Source organism: Tubulanus polymorphus, chromosome 2 (assembly GCF_964204645.1).
Source record: "Tubulanus polymorphus chromosome 2, tnTubPoly1.2, whole genome shotgun sequence".
NCBI lineage: Eukaryota > Metazoa > Nemertea > Palaeonemertea > Tubulaniformes > Tubulanidae > Tubulanus > Tubulanus polymorphus.
The window spans coordinates 26,998,970-27,021,182 of record NC_134026.1 but is presented as its reverse complement, the minus strand read 5'-3'; the positions used below and the strand labels follow the sequence as shown (position 1 = coordinate 27,021,182).

Here is a 22,213-nt window from a genome sequence, read left to right as displayed (position 1 = left end):
ATGTTGGTTCTGTGTTCGTTATTTTTTGGTTCGAATCCCACATTAACCTAAGAGCGATACAATTTAAATTATTTATTGACTTTCTTAAGTAAACATATCCCCGTGATAAAAAGTTTATTATTATTCGGATATCAGCCTATTGAAATATAATTCTCTTAAAAATGACTGTTGCTCAGTTGCATATAACGTTAGCCACTATTTGTGAAAATAATATGGAATGAATTTGAAGGAATACATTTTATTGTCATGTGATCATAAAATGGCGGCTGCTCCGGCTTGCATACAAAATCTGCCAGAAAACCTTATTTTAGACATATTTAAGCATTTACCCATTAAGGATCGCTGTAGAATATGCAGGTATTCAACTGATAATGATTACCTTATAGATAATTTAGTTGTCACAGCTCATACTCGTCAGATATTGATTTTATAAACTATTTTGCTATTTTGAGTATCACAAATTATTCAATTCAAATCAAATAAATGTCAATGACTTTATTTTGACTGTGCCTTCTTGCCTGAAATCGTCCGTTCTATGTAGTGTCGTCAATGAATTCAAATATCTTTTTGCTTCGATCGTAGAGTTTGTCGCCAATGGAGACGAATAGTTCATGATAAAAAACTATGGAAACATGTCGATTTAATGGACCACCCACTAAACCTGACAAAGCTGTGGACATTCGTTCGTTCTCATTTCTCAGATTGTCTTTTGTCATTGAAGATGAAAGGCTTTATGTATAGTAAAGGTAAATATGGAGGTTGCATGAAGTAACCAACACTTGCGTTAGATATTTCATTTCAATTTTCATCCTTCAACTTTGTTGCAGTTGGTGCCAAAAAGTGGAAGAAAGCAACACTAAGCGATGCTATGTTGAAGGAGCTTCAGGAACGTTGCCCTAATCTTCAGGAACTATGTATGTCGCATGCTAATCTTGAGTCCGTGAATTCTTCTTGTTTTCCAATCAAGTTGAAAAAATTGACTATCATATCATCGTGTTTGCCATTTAACAAAGCATGGCTCGATGAGAACTTCATACCTGAACTTACTCATTTAGATCTCAGTTACACACCAGCTGTGACTGCTGCATTTGTAAAAGGTCTCGGAACTCGTACAAAATTAATCTCATTAAAACTCAATGGTTGCTATCGGTTAACTGGTTCATTGTATGACAGTCTTTGGGAGCTCTTTCCAAATTTAGAAGTGCTTGAATTGTCGAGCACTTGTCTTACCGATGTATCCATTCATCATATATGTCGTTTTAATCTCAAATTGAGGCATTTTAATATGTCCGACTGTACACAAGTCACTGAATTAGGTTTAGCCAATATTCTACAATGTTTGTCTCATTTACAAAGCCTAAATATATCCAAATGTTCTATCAGTTTAAATGAAAATGTTGTCGTTTATTTCAAAAACTTTAAAGTGCTTAATTATTTGAATATAAAAGGGAATTCGCTAACGAAAGAAATCCGAGAGAAACTGTTTTCATATCTAGATTCATATGTTAATGTTGATATAGAAGAAACATTGTGATATCAGAGAATTAAAGAAGAAACATTGTGATATCAGAATTAATCTATATATTATTTACATCTATAAACTAGATCATAGAAAATAAATTATCTTTTCTACAATTGAACTACACTTAATCTTATTAAATATGTTTCCATGCGATGTCTATTAGATTTAAGAAGTGTATCTATTCCAAATGTGCATCCAAGTCCAACGAACAATGCGATTACATTCAAAGTAAGTTTCAAAAACAAATGCTGCTTTTATGTAAAATTATATTTAGCTGTATCTACATGATATTAAAGAAATGAAAATAAGTTAGATCGATTGATCTTTATACAGTAGCCTATTAGTGCAAATTGCTATGGAGATATGTACACGTACCTAATCTACTGAACTAATCAATGCGGTGACTTGAGCTTATACAGGTAGATTGATAATTAATATACATCAAGTTTACATAATGAAAGTGGAAGACATCATTCATCTGGTTCAGATTTAGTTTTTATGGAAACAGAAATTGCAAAATCATGCTGATCATCATCAGCCTCTGTTGCATTGTCAGTTACGTCCTTTTTGGTGATTTCTTTATTTTCATCTGAGAAAGAGACTTCTTTCCGATTATCTTTTGAAGATGATAATTCTTCATTTGTGGCGAAATTTTTCTCATCATCCGAACTCGCCGGCGCACGGTACGTATTGGGAGGTGCCGCAACCGAACCATCGAGGTCCTCGTTATCCACGGATGCGGGACTATTAGCCCTAGCAATCGGTAAATGAGAGAACTCGCGATCATCTTCAACTGATTCAATCAAATTCTCATTGACATGATAATCATCTCCAGACACAGATAATACAGTGATGCTCGATGTGTGAATCTCCTCGTCGGAAGGTTTGTTATAACTATGATTGATTTTAATGAAACTTGTTTCTCCAACATTGTAATCATTGCGAATACTCGGTGGTGTACTGCCCATGTTTGATCGTCCCCGAATCAACTTTCCATTCAATGATTTTGAATTTGATTTGTTTGATGACGAGGGTGGAGATGTAAAAGTTCTAGATCCAGGTACAGTTATAAGTAGGTCTTCATGTTTTCCGCTCGATGCTGGGCTACTGGGTGTAGGTTTCACTATAAATTTTGGTTCTGCCGCATATTTATCTGAGTTTGCTGATTTCATGGTCTTAGCACTTGAAGTCTCCTTCCTATAATTCGGCATTTTATGGTGACCCTTCATGTCTTTTAAATCTTTATATTTCTGTTCCCAACCTACAGACCTGTTGTGTGTTTGTCCAACTGCATACTCTAAAATTTGCTCATACTCTAAATTTCCGTTTTCCTGATCTTCATTGTTATCATCGATACTTATATCAGTTAAAGAAGAATCATTTCCATTGAGACCTTTCTGACGCCGGTTTCTACGTTTAACTGAAAATCCACCGGGAGGTGGTTTGGCCTGGACCGCTGCTTTCACTTGAGTATTTGTGCCGTCATTCACTAATTTATTGAAAACAACAGGATGACTTTCACAAAGATTCTGGAAAAATTATAATCTTGATGTTAATTGCCATGTTGATAAGACCTACTACCATTTCTCAAAATACGGAGCTTAAACGGAAAATATTACCTCTTTTTTCTTCTGTTCTCTTGGAGTAGATGGTTCTATAACTTTAACCGGTGAAGCTTCATCGTGCTCAAATTGATCGTTCCAACATAAAGGAATTTTCAATGCTGATGGACGGAAAAGGAAATCATCGTCAAAATCTCTGCAAGAAAAATTTAATCTCTTGGTATTCCGAGCCCCTCCTCAAAGCTCATTTACTAAGCAGTGCGTTATAAGGAGACTATATATTTGAATTAAAGGACGTAAACAAATGCAAATCGATTTAAGTGTCTTCCAAGATACAATAGCCTTTTCAAAGTTGAATTTCTAGTCAAAACCCATTTCTCACAGAAAATCATCAGCATGATTGATTAGCTTTAGGCAAAAAATTTTGCTGTGTAAATACTGGTATAACAATTGACTAGTTTGAACTGTAACACCTAACCATTAAAATCGGGTTCAAAGCAAGTTTTTTCAAGGTATTAGAATAACTATGTGTATTCCATTGTATTAAAAAACTCACTCAAAATCACTGATTCCAAGTTCTTGAAACTTGTTTTTTCGTACTACCGGTTTTCCATTGATTCCGATTGAGATTTTATCCTGTTTTCGTAGCTGCTTGGCAATCACTGTACCAGTTGATCCATCAATACTGTAATATTCTTCCGGATTTTTCATGACTAAATCAAAACAGGACGAAAGTTCAGGATATTTTTTAGAAAAACCAATATATCTGTTCCATATAAACGAAAAATTTGTTGTTTTGATACCTGTGAATGCTTCAATCATTCCTCCACTGTTTTTCACACCACCTCCAAATGTCAACCACTGTTGATTACCGCTATCTACGCTGCCATTTTCATTCTTGTCACCTCGTTTATAAGCACCAATATTTAGGGTATGGCTCTGTGGTCTGCGGTGTCGGATTATATCAGATTTTGCATTTTCATATGCAATTTTATTATCTATATAATCTGCGTCAAATTTTATCTGCTTTGCTGATTGAGAACGCACAGCTCTTTTGTTGTCTATAGCTGTGTGGAACAAAGATTAGAAAAATATGAATGGTTAACAAATAGGGATGAATTTTAACTTCTTCCTCCTTTAGTCTATATACCAGTTAAGCAGTTACTCGTTACCACATTTCTTCTCATTAACCCAAAACCTAGGCTAGAATAGATTTTTTTAATAAGAAACAGATTTACCTGCAGATTTAGGGTTCCAACTAGCTTGTGTTCTCGGTGTTACATTTCGCTGAGATAAACTTGTTGAAATCCGAGCTGCTGAGGTTTGAGGTCGACTTTGATTTTCGCCCGTAACTAAATCACAAAAGCATTGTCAAATATTTCAATTGTTACAGTTGTAATAGGCATTTTCTGTGTCAATTCATTCAAAAGGTTCTGATGTTATTCAGTCTGCCTTTCAATATCGTGCAATACTGTCAAGGTTTATCCAGTGGTGATCACTCACATGTTTTATCCAAAATCAACAAAGTCACGAAAGCAAGAAATGGCTTCATTCACATTCAATCAACTGCGTGAATGATGGTTTGAATAAAAAGGACAGATTGTATTCAGATGAATGCGAACGTGCATTAACTGAATTAATTCCACCATAAATAGAATCATCCATTATCACTAACGATGGTGTTTTTAATCAGTTTCTATGGAAATGATACGAATATTTGAATTCTGAACCGCAGCAGTATAAGCGGTTTAAAATGAGAATAATCCCACGCTGAGACAGTCCCAGCAGTCGATTCATGATTAGATATACTCACCTGAAATCAGAGGCTGAGCTGTTCTTCGTTTGTTCAGAAATGCTGTTTGACTTCTCCTGGGTGAAGTATTTGGTGTACTGAAAAAATTATTATATTTCTTTGATAAAATCCAAAAATCAGAGAAACAACAGTGAAACCAATCAACTAGTGCAATGTCAAACTCTCTCTCCCACAGCTCATTAATCAATTATACTGTACTAAAGCAGTGGTGTGACTGATGATATAGCATAATGAAAATTCATGAAGAAGTCATTAAATCACAGATTAGCCTTTATGAAGGTCAATGAGTATTGCATTAAATGGAATACAATTTCATGAAACATAAGTCATGAAATTCCAACTTAACTTACTTGGCTGTGATACAATAACTATGGTATTTCTGCTGTTCTTCTTGTAGTATTTCACCTGATGTCTTCTGTCTGTAGGTAATTGTCTGCGGTGATGGACATCCAAATGGCTGATAAAGCGGAATATTCAATGCATGTCCGATATTTATACGATGCTGCCGTGAGTCAACATCTCCGAGATATCGTTTCTACAAAGATATAATGAAAATGGAAATATTCAAATACGCCGAATACCCTGTATGCAATAGATGCAAAACGATTTAGAGGAGGACGGACCTCTTTACTTCAAATCAAAGTTTTTAGGGTGGTTTCAAGAATGGAACTGATCAGAATTTTATATACCAACAGATATATCCCACCAGTTGACTATTTGTATAACTGGTGTTCACCACTTGTTCTGAAAAATCCACCTGTTTGCCTTTCTTTCGATCAAAAGAAAACCTGTAGACTAACAGCGCTGTGGGGCGACTAGATAATTGATATACATTAAAAAGTGAATAAATGTTTGCTTTATGTTTCATAATAATCAATCAATCCTTCAGATTCATTAAGCAAACGCCTTTTAAGTTGAATGAATTAATTGATGCTTTAATGGAGTAAATAATAAGTAATAGACATTATCTAGGTCTTGTTTTTGTGAGCCCGTATATATTTTCATTATTTACACCACTTTTTCAATCTTTAATTCATACTAGGATTTGTAATTTTCTTTTCTAAAGGGATAAACTTTTATTCTTAACAACATGTTAATAGTCATTAAATATAGCTAAGTATTGTAAAAAAAATAATCTTAAACTAGCGGAACCAGTACATTTGTACGGGTGTTGTCATGAAAATATGTAAACAACAGAACACGTCTCTGTCAACCATTGACAAAGACATTCCAATTACCACTGCACACGTTGAAATTTCAATCAAGTCTATATATTTATAAAGCGAACACCTTTATTCATATGTCATGCGTTTAAATACAACACAGTACTACATATCAAAATGTTGGTTGAATGAAATCTATAGAACGATGTCTAGATAATGAATAAGTGTGCAATATGAAATTTCTATATCTGTGACCTGAAAAAATGATCTTATGAATGCGAGTCAAATTGTCTTATTCCTTAGAGATCAGTAAACAAATTGACAATACGACTATATGCATTTGTTATTATATTTTGAGGGAATAAACTTAACTATAGGAAATGTATCTAAATATAAATGATTATTTCAATGCTAAATTTATGATAACAATTACCTATATATAGGTAAAATATACCCAGTAATTTACTTCTTTTGAAAAGGGATACTCTATTTTTTCAGTCAACGCATTCCCCTATTCTTTCATCATTGTCATTTTGATTATTACAATGACATATCACCCAAGACATTGAAGTGTTTTAGAATTAAAGAACAAACAGAAAAGTGCCTACCTTCAGTGATTGTTTGAATAACTTTTTGGCAGGTAATTCACAGTCTAAGCTACCAATGATTGAATTGTAGTCAACCATTCCTGCAGCCATCTTAGAATAAACCACTGAAAAGTAATCCAGGGTGAAACTGATGATACAAGAAGTAATTCTAATAGTTTTACATATCTAGCAATAGACCTTGATTGGATATACCGGTACAGCTAGAATCGTTGAATTATTTCAATACAAACCTACCTTCTTAACAAATCCCTTTTGAATCAGTCTATGTTGTCTACAACTTATGATATTAAAATGAACTTGCCATTATTTGCCGATACTTTGCGGTAAATATCGGTACCTGAAATTAAAAAGGATTAGTTGAGGGCCATAAAAGCGTGCTGACATGCATCACTGATTTAATATATTCATTTTAGATGGCACCACTGAAGCGCACACTATTAATGGTTCATTCAAAAAGTGTTTCGTTTCTACTACTCGTTTCTTCGTTGCCAAATGAAATTGAAAAAAGCTGTTCAGTCTTTTTGCATTATTATAACTCTCTTGGTAAAATAGTTAGAAGTGTATTTTCTGCTGTCCAGCTTGAAGTTGGTGGTATTTTTACACTCTGCGGCGCAATAAATAAAATTATACACTTCGTCAACTTAAAGAAATATATGATAAAATCAGCTTAGCAGATACATACAAGGAACAGTGCTGTTGTTGCTGCTGCTGGTTACACGTATTCCTCAAATGAATAAAATGATGAAATATTGATTGAATTTTTTTAATAAAGAAAGTGTGACTGATCGATGATCTTCGATTGGGAATCAACATTTCAGTGGATGTGTCCCGTGTTCGTAAATGCTACGCAAGAGAACTACTCAAAATCATGAAAAATGTAGAATTTTATGTACAATGCCGCAAACTGGGGACATATCGTAACCGCGGAACGCGTTCGAAACTTCCGCATGTCTATCAAAATACTTCCGCATGTCTGTCAAACACCGGAAACAACGTGCTTGACGAGCTGCTGTTTATTTATGTTAATGAGGAGCTCTCTTCAAATCCTTTCCGTTAGTGATTATTACGTTGAAAACATACGAAATCGACCTATTTATACAATTTAGATACTATATCATATCATATAGATTTAAAATGGAAGTTTTGATTCGCAACTCGGTAAATATTTTGTTACTATAAATAGATATGAGGTCATACATTGGAGATCGACAGCGAGGCTAGAAATGTCATTCCATTGATCGAACATGTGGCACATGTGTGTGTGTGTACATCACATTGAGATACCGTGGGTGAAGCCAGTCGCCCTAACACGAGTTTAAAGTTCATATTTTCGCATGAAGCTGCTGGTCGGCTTTTTAAGTGTTAGGAGAACGTATTAGAAGGGGTTCATTTAGTTGACAAGGTGTCTGATTTCGTATTTAAACTGTTTTAAAAGCATCTTAGAATTTCGCGCGGATTTACATAAAACGGGACTCGGAGTCTGTGCTAAAAAGTGCTACGGTATTTCTTTGTTGCAAGCGAACATGATCCGCTTCTTCACTTGTAATGGCTACAAAAGTTCTAACACCATCCGGTTCTCGTGAAAGTCTGTTAAATATTTCGGATCAGTCTTCTCCATCAACTCCAAGAATATGTCGAAGGCACAGTCACGGTTCCATCCGATCATTGGCTTCTGCTCCAGCGGAACGTGATGCCGAGCCTCGGGTCGAATCTCCTGTTGAAAGGTACCGTAACTCACTAACTGTTACTAAAACTTGCAGTTTATTTTATATGACGATGCTACTTAGTTTCAGCCTAGCCTGTCCAAATGGCAAAAATACTTTTAATTGAAGGAGATTGGCGATTCGATGTTATAATCAACTTATAATTTAGGCTATAAATCATTTTCTTATTTTGCTTATCTTTTGAGTAAGAAACTTTGTAAGTTACAAAGACTGTTCTGGTTGGTAGATTTTTCAATGCAGGCATATGCGTTTGAATACAATAATTCTTTATTGCTGCATAGAGAGTTATAATAATGATATTCGAAGCCACAATGTGCACAGCTGTGCTTATTTTTCCTGTTGGCGTTGTTTCAATATGTAAGCTATAGATCATGTATTATACTGGGTATATTGTCGTCTGTGATGTAAAAAAAAATTTAGCTTTCAGATGGCTATTGCGCACTTACTTTTAAGCTTCTCGATAAGATTGAGATTTGGTTCATTGAAAGAGAAATTAGGATTTGACCATACCGGTGACAATATGTGCCCAAATCAAAATCACATGGAATACGGTAGGCCTACTACCGCCACACCCAAGTTAGAATCAGTCCATGAGCCCATTTATTAGGACTTTGTATTACTGTATTATCTTTTACTAGAATGGATATAGGCTATCATTTTAGTGAGCCCTGTTCATAATCTATAATTTATGGCTTCAGAATTATGTTCTATAATTAGTATAAGGAAAAAGTTGATTTAGTATAGTGATAATATGTTCAGATGGTTTTTTTGAAAACAGAATCGCTATGGAAATTTTAATGTGAGGTTTGTATTACGATATTGTCAACATTTCGATCATTATAGATTTGGGAAGGAGAAAAAATGGGGCAAAGATGATCGACTACAAGATAGCAAAATTAGAGAAAGGTTGAAAACGACAGCTTGGAAAAAAGACAGCACTGATCGAAAGAGTAAAGGACCAGTGGTAAGCATTTATATTATTATTAGTATAACTATTATAACAGGCTTTCATACCATATATGGAAACTATGGCGTACTATTGAAAATCGATACATTCTGAGAATTCCAGCCGTGTCACGCGCAGCTATAGAATAGAGTTTTATGTGCATTACCTTTATACACCTTAATGAATAGGCCAGCTACCATATAGTTTATGGGCAGTGCAATAACTGCACCTTTGTGTAGGGGTTGAATAGTTGAAAAGATTTCAAGTATTGTGCAATATTGCCTGGATAAGGGATATTGACTTAAAAGAATTAAGGTTTTGAAAATTAGGAAATTTTAAGCAATGGTGAAATTTGTTCATTTCAAAAGCCACTGAATAAAGTTCTGTACTTCAAATATCATTTACAAGAAGCATAGAGGTTTTTATTTTGAATACAGTAGTGTTTCGGCATTAGATTTCTCCAAAATTTGAAGAGATGATTTGTCATTGTTATCGCGCGTATCAGAGTAATTCCTTACAGTGATTAACGATACTGAACCCGTTCTGATAAACCGACCCCACCCATAATGTGTATATAATCACCATAGCAACATTACAACTTGTGGCTACAGAAGCTATATCGTACTACACGGCTCCAGCTACTGAAGAGATGACAGAACAAGCCACCTATGAATCAAACTTTTACAAATCTAACATTTGAATTTCATAGATCGCACGTTCTCAGTTCTTTGTTCTACAACGCTATTTTAACGTATCTTCTGTTATATGGCTGTATTATAAGTATCACCTGGTCTTGTGAGTCACAGCAAATGTATCCCTATTATAAAGGGTGGAGCTGGCTACTACATCTGGTTCTGTTTGATTTTATTGAATAAACAATACCGGTACAAGGTCTATGCCCCAGATATTTTGATTGAAAACTGAAAATGTATTACCAGTACTTATAGCTTTTCGAATATTCCTTAGATGTATTAAGTCTTTTTCATTCTTAAAAGGGTGTAAGTGCTTATCGAATCATAGATAGGTACCTAAGGAAGGAGATGGCACAATACAGCATTACTACGTGATGACTGAATTTTATCAATAATTAATCATATAGTATTCAATGTAGTCTTTGATTTTTGCTAGCTCGTAATTCACCAAGGAAACCATGGAGACTATAGTTCTTATTGGTTCAGCACGATCGGCATCATGCACGCAATGATGCATCTTTGAAAATCAGCAACTCATTCATCAGTAATCTGTTCAGTATTGTAGCGTTTAATCCACCATTGATAGAATTTACATCCAAATTGAAATTTTGTTAATCAATGGCATGTAAAATAGATACAGTACTACTGATAAATGTTATCAGAGTTTTGATAATTTGTTTTCCCAAAAAATGTAAAATATCTATCAATCAATAAAAGTGTTTTCTCATTGCAGATAGCGAAGCCAAATGCTTTACACCTGGTATCAACGAGCAGTTCGGTTAGTATAATATCAGACTCGACTAAAAAATGAATAACTGATAATCAGAAATAGCCTGACAGCTACAACTATGAATTCTCTGTGTAAATTGATTGAAGTCACGCTTTTGTGATTATCAGTCATTACGAAACCATAGAAATACGCTGAAAAACTGCCTTCAATCTTTGAATCTATCCATGGATGATAGCGGTTGATGATGTTGAGATATAAGAAGATGGAAATTGAGTTTTGTAGGGTGATAAATGCACAAGGATTTCCTTTATTGAAATTCCCTGCTGTTTCATTATAACGAGGGCCTACATCTAATTATTTATCTCTGTAATAATTTACCTAGACTATTGAATCTTCATAAATTCATGTTCGTACATTTTGTCGTAATTGTTTCAGGAAATAAAGTTAATTATAATGATGATTGTTTTCAACTGTCTTTAGAGTTCATCGAACTATAGTAGCAGTCCAAAGAAACATGTGAGAACACCTTCACCTAGTGCGGAGAATGCTTTCTCCAGACAGGTTCTGAATAGACAACCGGTATCACCTTGTCAGCGCCGGAAATCCAATTGTTCGGTATGTTATTTAATGGATTCAAGCCACCTTTGGTATCTTTTGATTTCCTTGTTTTCTAGGCAACTATCACTTCGTTTGTATATACGTATTGATAATTGATTGATAATCAAGTTTTATATTTTGTCAGGCGCGAAGTAACAGCACAGGGCGTAGGACACCTTCACCAAATGGAAATGAGAGTGGTCTTTCAGCTGATACTGCTTCAAAACGAGTAGAAAAGGCTCTTCGCGCTAGATTATATCTCCTACAACAAAGCGGACCCAATTCTTTACTGATAGGTGGTGATTCACCTGATCACAAATTCAGAATCATCATTGGTCCCCAAGTGAGTAAATCAAAAGGGTTTTACTTATGTAGACAAACTGAAATAACTGATGATTCTGCGATATTAGCAATATCACAAAATGAAGACTGATGAAGTTAAGTTTTCTTTCAGACATGTAGCTGTGGAAGAGGGCCTCACTGTATTCATATACTATTTGTGATGTTGCGCGTCTTCCAAGTGTCGGAACATGATCCATTACTTTGGCGGAGGACCTTGAAAAACTTTGAAGTTGATACCCTGTTCATAAATTACAATGAACGACGCAAAAAACAATGTAACGGTGACAAGAAAGTTAAAAAATCAAAACAGCGTGTTACTGAGGTAGATCGCTTAGCTGAAACGAGAGCTTCTCAAGAAAGCCTTCTCAGTGATAGGTTAGTTAACAGGCACCTTCATTTAATATCCGAGCAGTGTTCTACATGTTATAGCCTATACATCATTGTTGAAACTTAATTTTTCAGAAGCAAAGATGATGAAGAAGAAATATGTCCCATTTGTCTTCTAGAAATGATAGATGGAGAAAGCTTAGTGAAATGTGACCAAGGTTGCCAAAATAAACTGCACCATCATTGTATCGCAATTTGTAAGTTTGATTCTTTGAATCCATATCAAAATCCTAATACCTTGGTATACATCATTCATTATTTATCATGTTTTAGGGTTTGAAGAGTGTAAACTTCAAGGTGATCCATTGATTTGTCCACTATGTCGTACAGAATGGAGTTTGACAACAATGGATAACAGTTGTAGTGATGACGTTGATAGTTTAGATGGAACGCGAGTTCAAACTCCTGATGTGGATGATTTACTTGATTGTCGGCTTCCACGTGCTGAATCCATTCCACAAGAACATCTAGAACTCGCTAAACCTTGGATTGTTGTATGTATATAAATTTCATTTTCCTGATAGACAGATTCTAAATGAATACCTCTAGATTGAAAATTAAATCAATTGCGTCAATTTTTTCAGGTTTTTGGAGAAGATCTTGTGTCTTGTCTTTTCTCACGAGATTGGAACTTAAGAGAGACGGCTCTGAAACATTTGATGCAGCGTATGAACTCCCAATTATCAGCAGATGCTAGAGTCAAACCACAAAGTCAGCGAGGTCAAATGATTGAGTGCTGCTGTAACATGTTGTCAATGGTTTGTGCAGATCCTGTCTATAAAGTTTTTGTGGCAGCCCTTGTAAGTACAGAATATGAAATATGCAGAAATATAATTTTCTTAATTTGATTCTATTGAGAAATATGTAAATTCTGTAGTTGACAATGAACAAAATTTTCTATTTCAGAAAACATTAAGAAGTTTGCTTGGTAACATCATATGCTCCAGTTATGAGGAACTAGAATGGATTCAAAGTCTTTTGCGTCCAATAATTGATACCATCCTCATTAAGTGTACTGATAGCAACAGGTATGCATTGCCTCTGCCAGAGAGTAGTGGTGACACTCCATTCCAGGTCCCATAACATATATTAGTTTGATCTCCATTTCCAGGAAAACTAGTCAGTTGTCCATGTCTACCATTCTCGAACTTGCTAAAGCACAGGAAGGCGAGTTAGCCATTGGCAGGAAAGTTGGAAAATCAGGTAATTTGGAAATAGATACCGCTAATTGAGTCTCAGTGTGTGTAACCATCTGGTTCTTGTTGTGCATCATGGAATTATTTATTTTTTCAGAATCTAAAGGATTGGATGGAATTGACTTCATTATAAGTTGCATTGTTCAGGATTACCCTCATAACAGTGTTCAGTGGCAGTGGTTACTTGGACGAATGTCGATGTTAGATAAACTATTAGACAATTTTCCATCGCAGTTTATTTTAAGGCAGCATGGAAGACAACGTCAAGTGTCTTCATCTGATAGCGGTGTTACAGACAGTTGTGAACTTCCTAGTAATTATCATCGCATGATGTCTGTATTAAGGTTTGCATTGGCAGAGGTTGACAACTCGCATATAAGAATCGGTAAAATGGCACGGAGAGTATTCATCATCGGTTCCAGATTAACTGCTCACGTGAAATCTGTATTTCAAGAGGTTGAGCAAATGTTAAGTCGTTTGGAGCATGGTTTACATCTTAGAATGAAGAAACGTCTAGCTGTTGTTGCAAACGAATTCACCGTTGCTCAACAGGTGACTCTTCTTGTTAAAAAGGAACCAGCTTATGATCGCGACTGTCATGTTAAAGGAAATAAACCTCCTCCGAATTCACCATTGACGAAACGGAGAAATTCTCTGCCTACGAATTCAGCCAAAAAGTCACAAATTCCAGTGGCCAGACAGCAGAGTTCACTCAAAGGATCATGCAGCAAAGAAGATCTCGTGCAAAATAAAGAAAATGTCAGAAAGAATTCTCAAACTCCAAAATCTAAACGTGTTGCCTTTTCTCCGATTAAAAAGTATTCATCTAATCCAAAACTTAACATCACGAATGAGAAATATATTGAATTACAAGATAGAGCATTGTATCAATCCGGCTATAATCATCAAACCATCAGCCTTCCTGCTAGCAGAAACCAACTAACTGGGGATTGGTCGGATAATCCATTTTCACCAACAACTCCTGAAGACAAACAGATTTGTTTCAGAACTGAAATTGCTTCTCCAAAGCGTAATCTGACAAAGCCACCATTGGAGGCAATAGAAGGTTAGTTATGAATAATATTTTTAAATTGGTGGTAGTAATAGTAAAAAGTTTAGTGCATAACATTTTCTTATTTCTCATATTTTAGCATTTCATGACAGAAGCAAGTTACTATGCAAACAAGAAATTGACAAAGAAGAAGCTGAGGCAATTGTTTCAGCATTAGAGATTTCAGCACAGCCACTAGATAAACTGCCTTACATCCATGGTCTCTCTAGAGGTCCGGACGAGAATGTTGTCACAATCAGGATTCAACCAGAGGTATTAGGCTCATTTTTGACTGAAGGACTTGTGTCAGTAAAGGAAACAACCTGGTCTCCTTTATTTCACAATAAATCTGTTCATTCTAGCCTGAAGATGAAGAATGCGTTGATGGTAAAATAACTACAGATTCAGAAACTACTGGAAATTGTTTGTACCAAGAAAACAAACATTGGGTGAAAGGTGCTTTACTTGGTACTGGTGCTTTCAGTTCATGTTATCAAGCGAGGGACACAACATCAGGAGTTATTGTTGCTGTGAAACAGGTAAAATAACTGATAATCACACATAGTAGGCTCCTTTGATTTAATTGACTAATGAAAATAAAAAGTTGAACAAATTTGTCTGATCTTCCAGATTGCTTTTTGTCGCAACTCTGATTCCGAACAAGAGAAGGTCGTTGAAGCCATCAAGGCTGAAATTGATTTGATGACCAAAATGAATCATAGAAATGTTGTCCGTATTCTTGGAGCAACGCAAGAAGGTGTACACTTTAACATGTTTGTTGAGTGGATGTCTGGTAAGTCTACAACTGTTTTTGCTTGAGTCCTTTGCAATGCACAGACATGGCATTAAATTGTTTATAATATATTCCATTCACAGGTGGCTCTGTGGCGTATCTTCTCTCTAAGTACGGTGCGTTTTCTGAACAAGTAGTTATCAACTACACTCAACAAGTCCTCTTAGGGTTAGCCTATCTACATGATAAGCAAATGATTCATCGAGATCTTAAAGGTACATCCAATCTTTGACATTGTAACTTGACATGACATTGACCTCGATGTCAATGACAGACTTTCTTGAAACTAGTACAATGACACAGATTCTAGAATTTTATATTGACACATTATTCAATAGATTGATATTTCTAAAAACGCTTGTTTCTTTTAGGAGCAAATCTGCTTGTTGACAGCACTGGACAAACGGTGAAAATTGCTGATTTCGGAGCTGCTGGAAGATTATCTGCCCAAGCCACAATGGTTGGTGAATTTAAAGGCCAGCTATTAGGGACGATTGCATTCATGGCCCCCGAGGTAAGTAATTCATTTTCTAGATGCAGTTCACTCTCTATCATTCAATCATCACATTTGATTCATGTGAAACATATCTATCTCAGGTTTTGAGGGGAGAAGATTATGGTAGAAGTTGTGATATTTGGAGTATTGGTTGTGTAATGATAGAAATGGTAACTGCTAAACCACCGTGGGGTGCCAGTGATTTATCCAATCATCTAGCTCTCATATTCAAGGTTTGTCTTATTTTGTTGACTGAAAATAAATTGACAGTAATGTTGAATGTACCATCATAAATTTCTATGTTCAATTTTTCAGATTGCCTCGGCTACCAAGCCACCTCCTGTACCTGACTATGTTTCACCTCCGGTTCGAGATCTCATTCTTCGTTGTTTTGAAAAGAATCCTGATGAGAGGCCTACATCGAAGGACCTACTACAACATTCACTGTTCACTAATTATAAGGCAGCATTATCAGATAGCCATGTATAAAAATGTTCATAGAGCCAAATTTTAAGGGGTCTTTTAACGATTTTAACCTGATAGGGTTTGTGCAATGGCTTCCACGACTCTAGAATTAGGCTGATTTGATAAAACACTCATGAGTGGTTTGTTCTCCTCTCATTTTCAATTTTCGGAGAGGAGCTGCATTTAATGAACTGTGTAATATCGATGTATGGAACATTTAGTGAGGTTTTCTTTCACCTATTTTGCTTTAGTTTTCGCTAGGTGAAAGTAATCACACGAGTTCTTTCTGGAGCTGCTCATAATCTTCGATGAAAGTTTATTGATCTGGTTAAGCAAATATTTTTCGAATATCTTCTCTGTAATGAGATGATAAAAATCATTTTGAATAAACATAGCTTAGACTAAAGGTATTTTTTCTACTTTTGCAACATCCATGAATGTGAAAATCTTGTCATTTTTCTGTAAAATTTAACATTGATGCATTTGTCATACTACTTAAATTAAGTGTTTAGTTGTGGATCTTACACAGCCAAGTGTATATGTAAGATTCTATTTTTGGTGTTCAGTAGATTGATGTGATATAAACAAGGCGAAGATCCATACAATATTTGGGTCTGGTTGAGTGGGACCAATATATCTGTCAAATATCTGTACAGATTCACGTTTAGTTTTGTTTTATTGTCTTGTTAATGTTGTTGGTTGTTATCTGTACAATTGCACAATAGAATTTGTGTTCACGTGACACTATTTTTCTGCTCTTTCTATCCCCTTCAAAATAGTATCGGGTCTTTCAATGCTAGACAGCTAAGTACCATGAGATTAGTGGTGGCAGATACAGATCTGATCCGTCCAAGCCATCGACAGATCATCAGAAAACTAAACTGCTGATCCACCGTATACTATTCACATAGAATGAAAACTTTGTACTTTCGATGAAATGGCATTGATCGAAGTAAAATGCATAAAGTGAATACTTAGTTCGTCTGTTTATCATTTGTTAGTTAGAAATTGCAACTTCAAAAAAGGAATAGTATGTCCATTTGTTAATGATTTCGTTTGTTACACACTTCACTTAATTTCTTGTTACACAAACCTGCTTAGGTGAAAAGTTGTTTTGGAACTATGCTACTATTGTTTCGATCACTCCGTCCTGTGATATGGCCACCACTGTGTTCTACGCCATCTTTTGAAGTTCGAATGAATGCCAGTATAGCAACTAAGAAATTTGTACCTATTGGAATTGAAGTTTGATATTCTTTTATTATTAAATGTGCTATAGTTCTACAGGTCGTCCATCAACAAATCAAACATACATTGAAAGTAACTTTTCCCAGGTACTTTTCTTATGTCTGAGAATTATTAAGAGATGTGCTATTAAATATGGTTGCCAGGGAATTAATTTTCTAACATGATATTGTAAATATTATGCAACAATTGTACATCCATCAGTGATGAAACATTCCAAAAAATTGTAAATACTCAGTTGAAAATAAATGGCAGAAAACTTTGAAAATCTTGTGCGACTTGTTTCTTTGAGGGGATTTTCAAAAGGTTATTTCTTATGATGGACTAAGGCTAAACCCATGCAAGATAGCGTTCATAAGTGGTGCAACAGCTGTGGCCTTTAAACAACAATCCAGAGTTCAAAATCTGCAGAATTCTTTGGTCTGCCTCTAGGAACTGGAAAAAGAAAGTATTGTTCCTTCAAATGTAAACCATACGTGTACATGGATTGTTTTATACTGGTACTTCAATAATAGTCCTATCAGTAGTTGGAAATGAGTGACAGATTGTACTGAAAGGTAACCACATGTTCCATAATGAAAATTAGGTTATGATTTATGTATCCTAAGTCTTGTCTACCCTAACATGAAAAGGCTATTTTCGAATATGTTGCACCTGCTGTTGTCTCATTTCATATCTATCACTTATTATTGAACGTTGCAGCTGCCAAGTCTGCCTTACACAAAATATGAATACCTACACATTCAGAATTTAGTAACGTAATCCTATTAGGCTTATTCCTCAAGCTTAAAAGAAATATTGAATGTCAACTAAAAAAACTTGACTCGAATGTATTCAGATAAGGATATCTCCTCCTCATCAGGGTTAGGCTCAGTACACTGCACAGTATGTGGACGCTTTACCCGAATCGGGTTAATACATTTCTAGCAGAAAGAGTAGCAGAATTTCAATGGTTTGTTCCGGTGTATATGATATCGGGCCATATGATAAACATCCAGCAGATCCTTTATGAGTCCATTCAGATATGTGAGAATTCTCATCAACTAAAGCTATTGAGGAGATATTTGGCAACTATGCTATCGAATCAATAAGTAATCATAAACGCGTAAATTAGTATTTTTTATCCTTTATTCTAGTAGCACATTCAACACATAAAGAAAAGGGACAGAATACAGGCTTGTATCAAAAAAGTACATAGCTACTGTGAGCTTAATGGAATCATTGAATAATTGATATAACCGGGTACATGATTAGTCTTATTCAGTAATTACAATTGACCTTATAAAACATCAAACATAAAATTATGACATGTGAAACAACATTTATGTTTAAATTATTTTGATCGTAGGCTTCAAATCTGATTTACTGCTTGGAAAAGAAAGCTTGACTTTCTTTAGGGCTAGGATTGATAGTATCTGCGCCGGGTTTCCATCCAGCAGGACAAACTGAAAGAGAAAGATAACGTATTTCCGTAATCACTGCTTCAATACTATTGATCAGATATGTACAGTAGTGATAAATCAATGAGATAATTATGTATCTACCTTCTCCATGTTTGTCAGTGAACTGGAATGCTTGTACAAGGCGTAAAGTCTCATCGACAGAGCGACCGACTGGTAAATCATTAACAGTCATCTGTCTTAAAATACCTTTATCATCGATGATGAACAAACCACTGAAATAAGAATTTTAGAATTACACATCAATTCAATAACGAATGTACAAAAATAGAGTAGGTCTAAAGGGTAGTTTTACGGTAAAGTAATCATTGATAGCAGTTTTGAGAGATTCATTAGTAAAGGAAACATCACTTACCGTAGGGCAACACCCTGTTCTTCGAGAAGTACACCATATCTTCGGGAAATATCTTTAGTTAAATCGGACAAAACAGGCATCTTCATCGTTCCCAAACCTCCCTTCTTTCTTGGGGTATTTATCCTAGACAAAATCATGATATTATTCATCAAATCGATACAATTATAATTACGATCTGTTACACATGAAAAAAAAATATAGGCCCTACCGTTTACTTAATAGTCGGTAACCTAAATGTCTATAATATCCTAGATTTATTCAGTAGATTAGCTATAATTATTAGATACTACGCAAATTAACAGTAATTGAATTAATTAAAACATTTGAATAGAAATATAACAGCAACAGCGATATCACGGATATTTCCATGATTTCATTATATTAAACATGAACTACCAAATAAGCAACATCTGTATATCAATTCCATGGACTATGGACTTACCATGTTAAATGACTGAATTCGCTATCAACTGAGCATGCCAAGACTTCACAATTAATACTTCGGAATTCCTCGACACGATCACTAAATGCAGTTATCTCAGTCGGACACACAAACGTGCTAAAATAATCCAAAAGACAGCTCTTTAATCAACATTGTCAATTCATTTACTGACTTAGTAAAAAATTCAAACATTTTTACTTACAAATCTAGTGGGTAAAAAAATAAAACTAGATATTTTCCCTTGTAGTCGCTCAATTTCACAGTGACAAATTCTCCATTTTCAGATACTGCAGTTGCTTCGAAGACAGGAGCAGGCTTCTGTACACGTGCCTCAGACATGTTATCAATTTGCTAAGAGAAGAAAGGAACAAAAATTACCACAACTGGGTGTTTCGACGGTGACAAGCAATAATCAAGTGATATTCTAACACTATTCACGCAGCATATAAATCAATATCGTTATCTAGCACGTGATAGTACAACGCCGCTGGTTATAAAATGACTGGTTCAGAGGTGACCACTGAGCGTGTTATCAACTTGATATGCTGGTATATAAAATAGGCTTTATGATTCCACATGAAAAGAGTCTAGGACCATGTCATATGACAATACTATAATAGACATCATATGTTTTCATGTACGGAAGACTACATTATGTAGTTCAATCTACCAGAATATTCTATTCAATTATATTCGATGTACTGAAAGTGCATCGAAGATTTAAGCCATTCAAACCAATATCATTTCCAACTCGAGAATTGATATTTTTTGGTTAAGGGATTTTTACAATCATAAAATTATGCAATTTGAAGTACAATGTGAAATAGCCAACAAAATTAATTGATTAAACAGCCTGAACATTTTAAGCATTTATTGTATCTTTAAATTCTAAACATATATAATTCATCCTGAACAGTAACATTAAACATATAACACAGAACCTCACCGCGTTTATCGTATTCTGTGATTTGCCAGGACAATGTTCACAACACTGCGTATGTACAACGCTATTATTATCTCTCAAACTGTTTTCATCTATTTTTAAATCACTCTTACTACTAGGTTTCCCTTTTTGAACACTGCGGCTGCTATTTGCACCTTTTCCAGAAGCACTAGCGGTTTTTTTACTTCCTACTGTGGGTTTGGTTGGTCTTGCACTCGAGTCAGATTTTGAATTTCTAACCTGTGATGATGACATAATCTCCCTGTTATACTACTCACACCCGTTCCAAACCCTGATTCTTAAATCTCTGCAGTGCAATTACCGAGCCCCGTGCTCGCGTTCTACTAACAGCATCATGTAACCATGGCAACTGTTTTTAAGCTATCAACATCAGCTTAGGTCAATTATAGCCATCGCGATAATACCAGAGCGTTTAAATATAAAATTATATTTCGAACAGCAAAACTTTAATTTCATGTTTGAGAGCTGGCCCCTGACAGATCATCTTATTATGTTATCATTCACTCAGCTCGCCCAACTAAATGATTAATTATAAAAGGCCTATACCTGTGATTTAAATCTTACATGTGAACTAAAATCAAGAAATGAGTAAATTGTATTATCTGTTGATTAAAGGGTAGATAACTAAATAAGAATTGTGAAAACTGTCACTTTCATCTTTGGCCATTTTTGACAGGTCTATAATTATACAATGAAATAACACAAGCACATTTTTGCTCAATAAACTATAAAACAATATTTCACATATCTTTACCCCAAAAAACAAGATTTTTCACATATTTTTTCAAAAGGGATATACCATTTTCAATTAAATTCGTTTATATGCTAGAATTCAATGACTTGACACAAGACTATGAACATGTACATGAACAGTACTATGAACTGTCTAGGGTTAAAGCAGTCCAGAGATAAAAATATAAAGGGTCCTTCATCCTCTAAGGAAAAATAAATAGAAATTTTCAGATGACAAGACTTTTCAAAAAATTTCATGTAGTTTCCAAAATTTTCACACAAAAATATTATTTCATTTCGTAAATGAATAAGAATTATAGTAGAAAGGCCTACAACTAACTACGAACGGACTTACACCTCAATTCGGTGACAAGTAGCCTACCAAGTATTACCTCTCGATATAGTTACAAATTGACTATGGTAGCATGAAAGTGATTATGACGTTTTAATTCCCCGACAAACACCACAGGTGCGAGTCAAGGGCCTGGGTACTAGTATTAACCCAACATTATGTACTGGTAAACACCGAATACTTAGAAAAAAGTACCGCTATTAGAAGTAAAACTAGAAGCGAAAGTACGCTGTTATCTGACACTAAATCAACATATATAATTCTTAAGCATTTCCTTAATTCACCAGATCCATGGTAAAACTGAATACAAATTCAGAAATATTCAAAATAAGGCAAACAACTTACATAAGTACTTTCTAGAAGCTCAAACAGCGGTGATTACAACTACGTAATGTGTGGTGCATTGATCCATGTAACCGAAGCCCGGTTCTCGCGGGACCGTACGCCGCAGTGTTACGTTGAAACGCCTGATAATTCTTTATTCAGTCAGTAACCAAAAATCCAACGGCAACGAAGTACATGGAATTATCATTTAACTTTTGGTTAGTTACGTGGTGGTAATATCGATGTAGTTTG

The 22,213-nt window shown here is 35.1% G+C and overlaps 4 protein-coding genes across 6 annotated transcripts; 2 read left to right on the top strand and 2 right to left on the bottom strand.

The window, feature by feature from the left end:
- The first annotated feature begins 259 nt into the window (after positions 1–259).
- On the top strand, positions 260–1,566 carry LOC141900256 (F-box/LRR-repeat protein 12-like). The gene is made up of 3 exons (XM_074787060.1): positions 260–357; positions 583–746; positions 828–1,566. Exons 1-3 carry the CDS (start codon positions 260–262, stop codon positions 1,532–1,534), a joined length of 969 nt encoding a protein of 322 aa, XP_074643161.1. The 3' UTR covers positions 1,535–1,566.
- A 107-nt stretch (positions 1,567–1,673) lies between these two features.
- Positions 1,674–7,581, bottom strand: LOC141899823 (uncharacterized). The gene is made up of 10 exons (XM_074786373.1): positions 7,351–7,581; positions 6,903–7,005; positions 6,669–6,772; positions 5,248–5,432; positions 4,898–4,974; positions 4,323–4,436; positions 3,888–4,151; positions 3,641–3,797; positions 3,142–3,280; positions 1,674–3,051 (listed from the first exon to the last, which is right to left on the bottom strand). The coding sequence occupies exons 3-10, from the start codon at positions 6,756–6,758 to the stop codon at positions 1,993–1,995; spliced, it is 2,085 nt and encodes a 694-aa protein (XP_074642474.1). The 5' UTR covers positions 6,759–6,772; positions 6,903–7,005; positions 7,351–7,581; the 3' UTR covers positions 1,674–1,992.
- A 340-nt stretch (positions 7,582–7,921) lies between these two features.
- On the top strand, positions 7,922–17,416 carry LOC141900718 (mitogen-activated protein kinase kinase kinase 1-like). Its single transcript, XM_074787735.1, has 19 exons — positions 7,922–8,392; positions 9,236–9,356; positions 10,764–10,808; positions 11,241–11,375; positions 11,503–11,700; positions 11,812–12,074; positions 12,162–12,283; positions 12,360–12,580; positions 12,671–12,886; positions 12,993–13,114; positions 13,198–13,289; positions 13,380–14,348; positions 14,434–14,606; positions 14,696–14,872; positions 14,964–15,126; positions 15,210–15,341; positions 15,498–15,640; positions 15,724–15,855; positions 15,938–17,416. Exons 1-19 carry the CDS (start codon positions 8,214–8,216, stop codon positions 16,109–16,111), a joined length of 3,777 nt encoding a protein of 1,258 aa, XP_074643836.1. The 5' UTR covers positions 7,922–8,213; the 3' UTR covers positions 16,112–17,416.
- Positions 17,417–18,439: 1,023 nt separating this feature from the next.
- LOC141900719 (peroxiredoxin-1-like) lies at positions 18,440–22,070 on the bottom strand. 3 transcript variants are annotated; one of them, XM_074787736.1, is made up of 6 exons: positions 20,536–20,812; positions 19,792–19,940; positions 19,590–19,706; positions 19,148–19,270; positions 18,877–19,007; positions 18,440–18,777 (listed from the first exon to the last, which is right to left on the bottom strand). In XM_074787736.1, the coding sequence occupies exons 1-6, from the start codon at positions 20,785–20,787 to the stop codon at positions 18,695–18,697; spliced, it is 855 nt and encodes a 284-aa protein (XP_074643837.1). In that variant the 5' UTR covers positions 20,788–20,812; the 3' UTR covers positions 18,440–18,694. The 3 variants fall into 3 exon arrangements, with proteins under 3 accessions (XP_074643837.1, XP_074643839.1, XP_074643838.1); XM_074787738.1 differs by lacking the exon at positions 20,536–20,812 and adding an exon at positions 21,678–21,782 and having other exon boundaries at positions 18,441–18,777; XM_074787737.1 differs by lacking the exon at positions 20,536–20,812 and adding an exon at positions 21,983–22,070 and having other exon boundaries at positions 18,442–18,777.
- Between the last annotated feature and the right edge of the window lie 143 nt (positions 22,071–22,213).